This window comes from Hippoglossus stenolepis, chromosome 23, assembly GCF_022539355.2.
Source record: "Hippoglossus stenolepis isolate QCI-W04-F060 chromosome 23, HSTE1.2, whole genome shotgun sequence".
NCBI classification, from domain to species: Eukaryota; Metazoa; Chordata; class Actinopteri; order Pleuronectiformes; family Pleuronectidae; genus Hippoglossus; species Hippoglossus stenolepis.
Window position 1 is genome coordinate 15915347 of NC_061505.1, and position 13899 is coordinate 15929245.

At 42.0% G+C, this 13899-nt stretch overlaps 1 protein-coding gene across 1 annotated transcript; it reads left to right on the forward strand.

Annotated features, from left to right (window-relative positions):
* The first annotated feature begins 286 nt into the window (after positions 1-286).
* rab1ba (zRAB1B, member RAS oncogene family a) lies at positions 287-13530 on the forward strand. The gene is made up of 6 exons (XM_035149110.2): positions 287-644; positions 3742-3814; positions 3935-4030; positions 6675-6770; positions 7394-7525; positions 9158-13530. Exons 1-6 carry the CDS (start codon positions 631-633, stop codon positions 9350-9352), a joined length of 606 nt encoding a protein of 201 aa, XP_035005001.1. The 5' UTR covers positions 287-630; the 3' UTR covers positions 9353-13530.
* The last annotated feature ends 369 nt before the right edge of the window (positions 13531-13899 follow it).

The window sequence follows — 13899 nt, forward strand, 5'->3', positions numbered from 1 at the left end:
TGCGACTGATTATGAGTATGAGTATGTTTGTGTGTGTTTTTAAATGAAAGTAAAACCTGACCCCAGCATTAAGCACTGTGGGTGGAATGGGCGGAGGACGGCGCACCGGACACATTGCAAAATCCTAAAACGTCACAAATCCCCGTATTAAAATGAAGTGCGCATGTCCAACACGACCGGGTGTTCGACGCATGTTCTTGAACGCACCACCGTTCCCATTTAGACGGCCGTTCTTACTCGCAGAGACGGACATTGCCCAATGGTTTTCCGACGTTTTTTCCGGGGGCCTGAACGCGCCTCCCGACTTCTCTGTAGTGCCACGTCACCACACGTCACTACCGCACCTGCGCGGCCATCTTGAACCTCTTGTCAGCAGCGGACACAGAAAAGCAGAAAACGGACCTAAATACGCCGAGCTAACGCGACGAAACACGGACATGTCCACTAGAATCGAGGCTGTATGAACGAGCTGAGATCGAATTCAAACTAGGGAGCAGCTGCGGAGACGATACTACAGCCGACTAAGTGCCTCGGAGACCCGGACCTTCAAGTCTTATCTTTTTTTTTTTCGTGCCGGAGTAGGAAGGAAGAGTCGAGTCACCGACTGAAAAACACATCCAGAGTGAAACCATGAATCCCGAATAGTGAGTTTGACATCAGCTGTAAAGCCGCTTCCGCTGTGTTCAGCCCGAACGCATCGTCGCAAGCTCGGCTATCTGCTGTGTAATCGTTCCTTTCACAATTGCTAGGCTAATTGCTATGTGGTTAGACAGTGTTGGCAAACGGGGGAGCTAGCTCGCTCGCGTGAACAGGGCGCGGACAGCTTCTTTAATGTGTCAGTCTCGCGGACGTGTTTTCTCCCCCCCCCCCAGTGAACGTCAGCTGACAGCCTGCTCGTGCTGTGACACGCGACCTTTCACGGGACGAGTGGCCCGGGCGATCCAGTTGTGAAACCGGAGGAACACGCACAGCGACGACATTGTTCCCCGTGTGAAGCCAGGACGGACACGGTTAGCGTTAGCTCGACAGGTCGGGTACACGAAGTAGTGAGGCGACATCTGCGGGACGGCTGACCTGCAGCCTGGATAAACAAGCCTTGTGTTGCTTCATACGACCGTGTCTGTCTGATTTGTCCTCTTTGTACGTACTGTATATACATAATTCAGACCCTAAAATAAATTCACCCCAAATTCTAGCTTCGAGAAATCCATTTACCGTCGAGCAAAGTTGGCTGTATGCCGTTACTTATCCAACAGCGGCGAACATGTCTACCTGTGTGGTTGGTGTCGCATTTTAACATGGTTACCATCCATTTTGGGAAGGGATCCTGTGTAATTTCGCAGACTAAAACGCGACTACAGGCTTCTACTCCGTCGCGGAGCGTGTCGGGGCTAACGTCAGGCGATACGACAGGTGGCAGATGTTTCCCCAGCCCTGAAACGAGAGGACACCCCGCCTGTCACCGAACCCCTCAGTCGGGGCTGAGCAGATCGGGGTTTTCACCGAGCGCCCTGTAGCTCACAGCGGAGGCTTTGCCTTTTTGAATCCACACAGAACCCGGTCAAACTAGCTTAGCTAACATCCCACACCCTTGGCTGACAATCGTTGTTTACCTTTATGTTTACGTACACGGTGTGAACTTCTGCCCGGTTAAAAATGCCTGATTAGTCCCTGTCTTTATCCACTGGATTGTGGTAGACATCCACCAGGTTTTGGTAACACTTTCAAGTAAGGCACACCTTGTCCAAGTTGTAATTCTAATGGTTTTATTATCATTGGCATATCATTTACTTATTCTTTACAAATACAGTTTAGAATTTATCAGGAACACCCTTTGGCTTGTCAAATATAACAGTGTTTGTCCTCCTTCAGCATCACCCTTAAGTCCATCAGGAAGGATCAGTTATCACTTGACCTAAAGAAAATGGCTACCCTTCACCACAGTCTATTTATTAACAACAACTGACATATTTATAAAGCATTTACTAACCATAATTACTTGTACATTTATGATTCAGATGATCATCAAATGTCTGATTAGAAAAAAATCAGCTAGTTCCATATTTTGTACACTATTTTGTTTCTGAAAAGTTTTTGGGAGGCCTCATTTGTTTGTGTTTTAACATTCAAGATCTTCAGCTTTTTTGGTTATAATAGGAAAAGTGTTTGTAGAAAAACCTCACCTGTAAGTTAATTAAGTAATGCTATTACAATGGCCAATGTGAGCCTGTAGGTCTCAATTTAACTGCGTATCTCGTAGTACTCAGTTTAAGAACATATGAGGCAGTGCATTCAGGTGGTCTTTGTGTTGTGTGTTGCAAAAACAATGATAAGCAGTCCTGGTGGCCCCCAGCAATCAAGCCACATCAACACAAGCCGGAGCCATGTTGAAATAAGAACTGGGCTGATTGCAACACTGCTGCTGTTGCTGCATCCAGTGTTGATGACATATTGTCAGTTGATCAAGTGTCAGGCTGTGATACATGGCAGGTCTCAGTTTCCTATGACACAAGAATAGCATGCTCATTGGGTAATTCTCTTTGGCTGTAAGTGCTGCTGTGAATGAAATTCTTGTGAGGTTGTTTTCCTCTCAGTGATTCAGTGTTGTGGCGGCAGGTGCGGGATGTTTTATTTTTGGGAGAGTATTATTAAGTATTATTAACGAGCAACAACCCTCAACATTAAAACCAGTTCATATTCCTGTTGTTTAGGTATCAGTGCTAGTGGTCAGGTATGGGCACTAAAATTAATTGTCTCAAACCCAGCTGTAACCCCAGGCCCTGTTTAACCTGCTTGGCCAGCCTCTATTTGCTCCCACTTGTTTCTAATGCTGCAAAACCTGTTACTTAGTTGTTTTAGAATTGCTGTTTGATAAATAGGGTTGAAACGATGCATCAGCATAATAGATTACATAGATAGATATGCAAATACATTTACAAAAGTGTGTGTTTGTGTGCATCTGTTTTACGTGCAGGAGATGCAGAAGTGAAACTATAGTGGGCAGAGAAAATTAACAAATCGAACTAAAATCTTAACCTTTGTGACGAATAGCAAAGTACACATAAGTTAAATACAATAGTTCCTTCATTCACATATATGCCACAATTTTTTTGATTTTATTTTGTATTTTTGTGTTTCAGGAAGAGGCAAAGCAAAACTTATCAATATTTCAACATATATCAAAAAATCATTAGTTTAATTGGTACGGACTGATGAATGATCATTAGTTGCAACCTTAATGATAATTTAATAAAACACCAAATAAGCATGAAACTCTATTATTGAACTATGAATGGTATTGTCTATTAAGTATATATAGGTCTTGGATAACTAACTTCTCTGGAGCGTTCAACCATAACTGACCACAGCTGTATGCAGCTTATGATGGACACAGGTTGATGCAGTTTAATGCTCCCACCAAAATACCAAAACCAAAAATGATTATATTCTACTTACAAATATTGTGGACCTTTATTTCTCCTCTAAGCCACAGAGCTCCATTGTTCTAAAATCTATGTAAACACCTCAGTGAGCCATACTGCTGCAATGAATGACTTGTTCCTTTATTGTCATGCACACACTGTATTTTATGTTTCTCAAAGATGTTAGTAAAATAGGGTATATTGTGTCAGGAGGGTGGCTTCAAAGTTTGATTCAGTCAGTTTCGGATTGTTTTTTTTAACTGAGACTGAGAGTTTAAAAATGCCCTCCCTGTTCTGACGCGATTTGTTTTTCTTTCAGTGACTATCTGTTCAAGCTCCTGCTGATTGGAGACTCTGGAGTAGGAAAGTCCTGTCTTCTGCTGCGATTTGCAGTAAGTAGTGTTATACTTTAAAAACACGTCCTTCCGTTTCTGTACCAGGTCAAACATTTAGTCTTTCCTCAAACTGCTGTTGAACTGATCCCTTCCTGTTCTCCCTCACCCTTCCTACAGGATGACACCTACACAGAGAGCTACATCAGCACCATTGGAGTGGACTTCAAGATCCGCACCATTGAGCTGGATGGCAAGACCATTAAACTGCAGATTGTGAGCATACACACAACCCACATTATTACCCCAATATGAGCCAGGGTGTAGATCCAAACACATGAGAGACTGAGCGTGCGTGTGTGTGTGCGCGCGTGCGAGTGTGCGCGTGCGAGTGTGCCTGTGCATTCAGACAAAGCTGTAACCGGATCCTGTTTTAGTTAATTGAACAGGCTGTGCTACCTGAAAGAGATATGCAGTAGTTTGTAAGGCAGACGTAGCTTCTCCTTAATACATTCACTAACATAAAAGCACATTGTTCACGGCACACTCATGTTTTTCACTTATTTTATAAGTCAGTCTAAACACCTGGAGATAAATGGAGCATCTGTAGGTGTTTTTTAAATTTAACTACTAGTAACCTGGAGCTCCCTATAGCCTGAAGATCCTTGGTTTGATACAAGGTTCCTCTTGTGTTCCACCTTTATCTACAAATTACAATTTTTTACAGTGTTTGGTGGGCTAGTGATGTAAGGTGACAACAATTGAATGGAGGTTTGATGATATTGTAAATGTACTTTTACATTGGCCCATGGCACAGCTGTGGCCGAACATGGCGTGCAGCATGTAAAACCACTTTGTAGTTTTGTGATCTCTTTGTCATCCTTACAAGTTCCAAATTATTTCTTATTATCCTAGTCTTTTTTTATTGCTTAGAAATATTTGAGTCTATAACCCCTGACCGCAGCTCCCTGGGAACAGCCTCCTCTTCCCACATAGCTGAGACCTGTGGGTTTGTTTATTTCAAAGTATCTGGTGTCATGTTCCTTACACATGCAGGAGTAAAACAGTTACTGTTCCATGTGTTTTACTTTGTCTTGTTGTGATGATGTGGCATCATACCTGCTTGACCAGTCACTAGAGACAACACTGCTGCCAACCACTGAAAGTAACGGGCACTAGGATTCAGTTTGTTCCTGAGCAGTGCTCAAATTTAGGATCTTGTCTTCAAAGAGAGCAGAGACCAGTGTAAACAAAGTGGTGTGTACTGTTATGAAACAACCTACTGAGAATGTCAGCTTTGTGATTGCTGATGTGACTAATTTATTTAGTATAGTAAGTAGCTACATCATTGATTCAGCTTCTGTGTGACACGAACCAGGGCAATTTCATCAGTCCAGTCTGTCCATTTCATGGCTTGTTGTAGCCTCAACTGTTAAACTTCTGAGGACGTCTTTGATGTTGCCTGTCTCTCTCCACTTGGTTTTGCTGGTTTTCTGCAGTGTGCTCGCAAATGCAGTAATGAAACAGGGAATTCCACCACCTTTTTCGTCCATAGCATCTATCATTAACTGTATTTTAACTGTTACGATTCCATTACCACAAAGTAGAATAAAAATGTAGCAATAATGTATGTTAAATGAAGAAAAGCACACGGTAGAGCGGCCGTCCTTTAACCAGAAGGTCAGCGGTTCGATCCCAGTCCTCCCCGTCTGCATGCCCAAGATACTGAATCCCAAATTGCCCTTCATAGAAAAAGTACTGGCCATAGATGCACTATATGAATGTGTGTGTGGATGGGTGAATGGCAATAACCTGTACTAGTCAGCGAGACTAGTAATATACATACAGACCATCTACCATTTTATTTTGATTTACTGAGTCTTAATGCTGCCATTGTAATGGTCGAGGACACCATGGGAGTAAGGACTTGGCAATGGCTCCTGCCTCCTTAAGCATGACTTACTGTGGCTTAGATAGTTTTGACTAAAATAAGCTAATTGAGTTGGGTTGAGCATGCTGTGTAGAGGAATGCTCACGTCACTTCTGAGAAAACTACAAAAGAAGCCACTGTCTGTCACAGGCACAGAAATAGAGTAATAATACAGAATGTGGCATATACCTGCACAGAGATGCAGCCCCACAGTCAACTGCCAAACACTTCAAAGTTTGAGTTTCTTTAATCTTTTTTTTAAATAAATGCTTAAAATAAGAAAATGCAGATCACCCAGTTATGGCCAAATGAACAAAGAAAGGCTGCTAATAAAAACATTGCTAGAGGTGAAGTTAACTGTTCTGTCAGCTTCTGAGTCATCATGGTAAGTTCAGGAGGATGAACAACAGAGACATGTCATGCTCACAATCTGCTGCCCCCAGTTTTCTTAAACACAAGCTTTTGTCATCCACTAATTATTTCTAACCACCTCTATTGTTTCTCTTGTTAAAGTGTTGTCAGTGAAACTCAACCTGTCCACAGATTTTTCACTTTGAAAGCCTAGGAGTGGTTTCGAACGGTTTGAAAGTCTGATCGAGATTGCTGTACACATATTGATCTTAATCCTGAAGAAGGATGCAACAATTTTCACCAGTATAAATGGCAAGAGAAACAAATGTAGAAAAGATGCACAGGTTTTCATGAATTCATATTTTAAATTGAAATTGATTTGAAGTTGTCAGGTTCAGGCTTTTCATACCTGGATCGACTAAGCTACTAATGTTGCTCAAACAACTTAACCATCTGTCTTCATGAATTAAAATGAGATGAACGTAACCTTAAAAATCTTTCTTGAGCTTGCATTGTCAAATATAATCCTTATGTAAATATCCTACTATCCCTGAACTGCTCTTTACTATCAAATTGGCTGACTTTTGATGAACAGACTTCTAACCCCTTCCTCTTTCCCTCTCTTTGTGTCTGTGACAGTGGGACACTGCTGGTCAAGAGAGGTTTCGTACCATCACCTCCAGTTACTACCGTGGAGCCCATGGCATCATAGTCGTGTATGATGTCACAGATCAGGTGAGTCGGTGGTCTGGACTGATTCCTCAGTGAAGGAAAGCAGCCAGATACTTTTTAGCTGGACAGCAGAGGAGCCAGCCCTATAAATGAAATAGTCACTGACTGACTGAAGTTACACCATTGTTTTTCACCATTTTGTTTTGCTCTTTCAAATTGAATTAGGGGGGTGTTTACAGGTATTATTACCAACTTAGTGTCTTTGTGGCTACAGGTACCAGCTTTTCAGGCTCTTTTAGAGAATTTTTTCTTTAAAATGAAAAAAAAAAGCACCTAACAACGCTTGGCGTTTAGCTACTTTGTGTCGAAGAAGTCGCTAGTCCGACCCTGCCAGCTCAAGATCAGGCTTTTCCGCCACAGACATACGTGACTTTTATCAAGGAACTAAAAGTTCCTGCAGACTGTTGTTCGCCTGTGTTTCCACTGTGGTCTAAAGACCAGAGGAGATTAGGCAAATAGCCTGCTGACATATGAACAACTAACAACTCCAACAAACTGTTTCACTCCAGTCTACAAGGTGACAATAATGCAGAAGAATATACAACAATAATGACACTATAGCTGCTGACCAATCAGGCAAAGGTCATGTTTAGCGTCATGTTGATATTGTTGTTCTTATTTGGCAGGAGTCCTATAACAATGTCAAGCAGTGGCTTCAGGAAATCGACCGCTACGCCAGTGAAAATGTCAACAAGCTTCTGGTGGGCAACAAGTGTGACCTGACCACCAAGAAAGTAGTGGACTACACAACAGCCAAGGTACGGCTCCTTTCTCCTAGTTTCATGGGAACAAATTCATTGATGAGGAATTGAAAAAAGCCCTGCCTTATTCAGTTCAATGGTTGTACACATCATTTCCTCTGACGTCTTCTCTCTCTAAAAGTAACTTATTCAACATTATCCGTTCCAACTCAAACAGGATCTCCTCAGTGTCACTCCCCATTGTTTGAAATGCACACACAGGGTCTTAGGAAACCCATGATAATTTCTGCATCTGCCTGCAAGGATTGTTATTATCATTACATATTCATCCGTCCATTTTCTCTTATTTAATGGACTTATCTTTTGGAGTACAAAATGTCAGAGTAGGGGTGTGTAATATGACGATATTAGATCGTGAACGATTAAAATGTCTCTACGATCTACTTTTACAGAGAGATAGTTCGATCGGCTCAGATCTCAATCCGCACGTATGCTTGACTCATCCACCCATCACCAGCCCAAAGGAATTATTTTCTACAATTTAGAGAAACAGACCCACATTCCATTCCCCCCCACCTCTATTGGTGATAATATGGTTACATATTACACTAGCACCCAGGCCACACTGCCTGCGTGCCTGCAGTGGAGCTGCTTCGTGAGATTTCTAGTCTATGATCACTGTATTTCCTCCAATTAAAGCACAGCTTTATACACTAATAAATGCCCAGGACACTGTAATTAATTCACCTTACTTCAAAAATTACACGTTATATTTAAGGGAATGGGTGAATCTGACACGCTGTGTACGGATGCTGCCAGTTTACCTGCTTACATTAATTGAAAAATACAAAATTAGACCAAAAATCCTGCTCTTTATCCCACTAAAATAGGAGCAAAAATGTATATTGATGAGAAAGACACGGATATCTTGCAAATATGGGCTTGTATTGAAGAAAATTTAATAATCTGGACGTCATAATGCAAACAAAAGTCGGGAGGCATGCAACTACCAACACACCAACCCAAACAATACAAATTTGGTCCCCCAAAACCCCAAGTTCTTTTAATGCCCTCAGTACAAAGACTTATATAGTCTGTTTACCTTTGTGTCATAAAGTCTTGTGGCAAAAATCTTGTAATTATTAATTACTAGAGTTTGGCCTTAATGGTTTGTTATTCTTTTTCCTTCTAATGTTTTGTTGTGGTGTTGGTCTGTTTTTTTTTAGTGGGGGGAAATTAGTTTGATTGTAACGTTGAGTAACTTGCAAAATAGTCTTTTAAATCAACATGAAAAATGGAATCATGATAAGATTGTGGATCTTCATCCTGCCTGAAAAAATGTGATATATTTTTGCCATATCTCCCACCTCTATGTCAGAGAAGTGAAAAATACCCATCACAGTTTTCTTCAATGACCTTGTTTTATCTGACCAGTCCGATCACCAAAGATATTTGGTGTTGAGAAGCTGGAACAAGAGCATGTTAGGTGTTTTTATTTATCAATAATTAAAATGGTTATGACTGCATGGTCTGTACACACTTCACTTGTGCACACAGACATCTGATAAAATATGTTTAGAGACGTATGTTGCCGGCACTTCTGTCAGCCAAACAATACAACTCCACAACCAGGTCTGTGATATGAGTGAAAGGTTTGACTGTTAAATGTCTCCTCTTCTTTCCTAACAGGAGTTTGCTGACTCTTTGGCCATCCCCTTCCTGGAGACAAGCGCCAAAAACGCCACCAATGTAGAGCAGGCTTTCATGACCATGGCTGCAGAGATCAAGAAGCGCATGGGCCCCGGAGCCACAGCTGGTAGCGACAAACCCAACTTAAAAATCGAGAGCACTCCCGTCAGGCAGTCTGGAGGGGGCTGCTGCTAAAGGACCCCCACCATCTCCACTTCGACATATCCCTCTCCTCTCCCTCTGTGTTCCCCTGCCATCATCTCAGCCATTCCCACACCCACCATTCCACCCTGTAACCCACACCCAGCCCTCTGACCCCCCTCCTGTCAGCCTGCCTGGAGACACAGGATTGTTGAGGCAAACAACGGACTGGACTGTAAGAGTGTTAAGATCAGAGAACCGATTTAAAGTTTGTGAGGATTAATTCAGACCTGTATGCGCAACAAACAACAGAGAGAAGAAAACAACCAGTGTGTGTGAGGGAGGAACAAAAACAGACACCAGGGAAACTTTTACTTTCTGCCAAGAGGACAGAAAGAAAACAGATATGGGGGAAATTGATATTGATTTATAGTGGAGGCAGTGGAAGATGAAGTTTAGATACCACACACACATACACAAACACACACACACACACAGACACACACTCACATGGCATGGGGTTAAGAAATATAAGCCTTTTTGTCAAATACTTCTCTCCTCAGACTGCGTCTATCTTTGCTGATCTCATCTTATGTGCCCCCCCCCAACCCACAGCCCAAACTTTTGGTTGTTGGAATTATTTACCTGCACGAACACACCACCAGGTGTAGTGTGCTTGCGTCATTCTCTGTAGATGCTCTGTACACAGTAGGAAGTGCTCACTGCTATCAGTGACTCATCATTGTCATTTATTGAGCAGCATTCACCTCATTAGTGTGAATGTGATCAGCGGACGGTCAGTGTAGTCCATGTTGATTGGCCCCAACCATCCAATATACCAGCTGTACAGACATTAGCTGTAGGTAGATGCGCCGGCTTCGTGTACGGGAATGTGCTTGTGTGTGTCTGTGTTCAGCTCCTTCTCTGACTGATTTCGGAGTTCAGCAGGAACTCTGGCTCTTTTTGTTATTTCTTTTCAGCTTCTCAGCCTGTACCTTTTTGTTGTCTCTGTATGTTTATGAAGCAGATACATCTTTTGCTCCAACTCAAGTACTTTCAACTTGCACAGATACGCCTTCTGCTAAGTTTGCGACAGATTTTCATCTATCTGCCATTACTTGTCTTTTCATTGATTTTATATGCAATTACACTTTGTAAAATTTGACTGAGGCCTCTAGTGCCTCTTCACAAAAGAAAGAGGCTCAGTGACATTTTCTGCATTCTCTCAAAAGGAACATAGTGATTTAGTGGCCTGAGTATGAGCCAGAAATGAGATCATACTGCAGGAAGATCTACATGCAAAGACAGCATGACAGAAGCATTAACCAAGGGATTCCTTAACCAAACTCCCTGCTCAACGCTTGTGGTGGAAGAGGAGCTGGAGGCTCAGTTAAATCCTCATGTAAACAGAGCTGGGATGGAGGCAGTTGTTTTGAGAACTTAAATATACTGTTAGTTTTTCTCTTTAGTCTTCACAGTAATAATTTCACTTTAGAATTGAAAGAAATGTAACACTTAGCACAGTGACCTGCTGGAATGACACTAAATATTACAGTCAGAGGGCAGATAGCGTCGGACACAGATGACAAAGTATGATTAAAAAATGGGGGGGGGGTGGGGACTGAGTTCTGACAAACGGAAGCAATTGGCAATATTCTGCATTGATCTTACAATTACTGTTTTATTATTGTTGTCGTTTTATTGTTTTTTATGTTTCCATTGATGCTTCTGAAGGAGACAACTTGTACACTTGGCTTCAAGTCTCATTCAGTACACAACAAAGTATGTTTTAGGATGTGGTCTCATTCATGCTTGTTTGCAGATGAAGCTGGGGTAGAGATGTGGTGTGGGTGTGTCTGTTGGCTAAGAGGGTGGGGGGGTCTTACAGGTCTTACAAAAGCTGCTGTTCCTCCCCTGAGAAGGACCTGTTCGTCAAACATAAATATCCTGACACCCGTCCTTCATGTTTCTGGTTCCTCATCAGTTCAAACCATGCCTGCTCTCACAGCTCCACCTGCCTGAGGAGTTCAACAATGAGCACATTGTTCTGAAGATGACTGATGCCTTTACATTCAGTGCGGTTTAGACGAAATGTCCATAATCTTTATACAGACATGGACACTGCAAATCTTCCCCTCTCCTTCAAATTCTACAAATGTGATTGGGTGTGATCAAGTCAATCTTCTATTTGACTTCTCAAAGTTCATTCTCGATGTCAAGATTATCTGAAGTTTAAGGTCTATTCTCCAGAGAATTCACCTTGGAAAAAGCTAGTAAGTGGACATTGAGTTGGGTGTTTCTGTCCCAGTAAGTGTATTTATTTTTAATGAACATGATGGCAAATCTCTCTGAATAAATGACTAATCAATTTCAAAGCCTCAAATGGAAGATATGATGATTACATGTAAGGCTGGGTATAGACTCTTTTTTGGCACCTATACACAACAAAAAGCCAAACAAGAACTTGACCAAAATAAAATAGTTTAAAAGTGGATAAATTAGTAGAACAACATGATGTCCACTGAATGGCTTCTTAAGTACGAAATGCCATTAAAACAGAGACACCCCCCCTCCCAGTTACAAACCAACAGCTCTACAAAACGTCATGACTTAAAAGTGACCTAAAGCTCTGGAAGAGGATTGTAAGATGACATTGAGTCAAGAGGGTTTTTGTACAACTATCAAAGTTGCAATTTCAATCAAAAATCAGTCAGGATTTTTTTGTCAGAAGTATAAATCAGACTACATTTTGGACGTTTGTCTATTGCTATCAGGCTGTTCACCATGACCGTCAACGGTTGGCATAGTCACGCTGAAATCAGAGACAAGTATGAGGCTGTGTACATGCGTGTGAGCGGCTCCCTGCTTCTCGTAGCCGTGTTAGCTCTGTGGTATTCCCGGGAAACGGGAAGGAATGTGAAAGAGAAAGAGGGGCCTCTGCACTCGAATGAGTCCTTAGCTTTTGTACATGAAACATTATCAGACTGCAACTTTGTGCCCTGTTTTAAAAAAGAACTGTAAAACCGAGGTGGCGATCATGTAGAAAGCTGGTTCCACTTTAGATGATATACATACTGTACTAGAGTAACGTTAAGGCCTTCAAATACCTCACTCTTTTAGTTCTCCTAGCAATCTGTGGTGTGGTTGTACGCAGCAGGGAGATGCACGTTCTGCTCCAGCCCATAGTGTGGTCGTGTGTGTGTGTTGAGGAGAGAAGTTCAGGGACTGACTGGTCTGGTTTTCTGACCGGATATGAACTCCCTCCTCTCCTCCTCCTCCAGCCGACCATGTCACTGCAACCTGACCGATCCCTGAAGATCCCGTCTGATTGGCTTGTCTACTCAAATTAGAGAAACTCACCTGGGCTTTGGTTCCTCTCCTTGTTCTTTTTTTGTAAGTACAACGCCACCTGGGGCTGTGGTGATGCAGCGGAAAAAGTGCAATTCCAGAGGGATCAGTCTTGTCTTGTGAACAATAGCCTTCCATTAGTGATGCCCCGTCACTGACTTGTGTTCCGACGGAAAGCCTCCATACAGGTGTGACCTGTTGAGTGTGTTTTGCCATCTTTTTACACTAATGTCTTTTTAAATTGGAATGCAGTAGTTTGATGTGCAGGAATCTCACATTAAGGGGGAGGGAAGGCAGCATGTGTGTGTCTGTATGTGTGTGTGTGGAACGGGGGCGGGGATGTGTGTAACATTCCCAAGCTGTTTGGACACATGTTGGTATCCCGGCATCATGCCAGTCTCACTTGAGTAGATGCAGAACAAGCAATCCTTTGAAATTTGAAAAAACTCAAGTCACAGACACACACACATACACCAACACACATATACACACACACAAATATATATACATACTGGATAAATTGTGCTTTGATTGACTGATTTCCTTTTTCTTTTTTTAATTTTCTGTCGACATGTCTTGATACTCTACTGATTTTAATGTATTCTATACTGTGTTGTCTAGTCCACGGAAGTATGCAGGGATACTGGGTAGGATGGGATGTCTGCTTTGGGTGGGATTGAACAGATGTAGGGTGTGGCTTTTGCTTATGAATGTGATTCTGATGAAACAATGCTTGACATTATTTTCTTTAGTTCTCTTTTTGTATCCATTTGGGTTTGTTTGTCATTTGCACACTTGTTCGACGCTGTTCAATGGCTTAATAAAGGCACTCTCTAGGTGTTTGTTAATAAAAGGCACTGGGCAGGAGTATGCCCGTCACTCACCTTCTGTCTTTTTTCTGTTCGGCTTGCTCACCTTGGTGCTGTCTCCTGCTGATTTTGATCATGTTTTTTTTCTGTACATATTATAAATATATACACACACATACATATATATAATAAAATGATAAAGACCAACATCAATATGAGAGCTGGTGTGGTATTTTACCTTGACCCTACCTCAAAACAAAGGGAGTTGTGGCGGTTTGAGATGGATTCATCCAACCCTGAATATATCAATGTAGTGATAATTTTCACAAAACCTAATCCCTGTTCTCCCCCTAAATAGAGACCCAACTCCCTTTTGGAGAATTCAAAATCACACATTTCCTAGTTGGGACAGAAACAGAGAACACTTCATGCAAATCAGCATCA

Excerpts from the sequence above, each read along its gene's own strand:
- rab1ba (XM_035149110.2), top strand. Across the intron at positions 4,031-6,674 it reads AGACCATTAAACTGCAGATT|TGGGACACTGCTGGTCAAGA; the intron begins GTGAGCATACAC and ends TGTCTGTGACAG. Across the intron at positions 7,526-9,157 it reads TGGACTACACAACAGCCAAG|GAGTTTGCTGACTCTTTGGC; the intron begins GTACGGCTCCTT and ends CTTTCCTAACAG.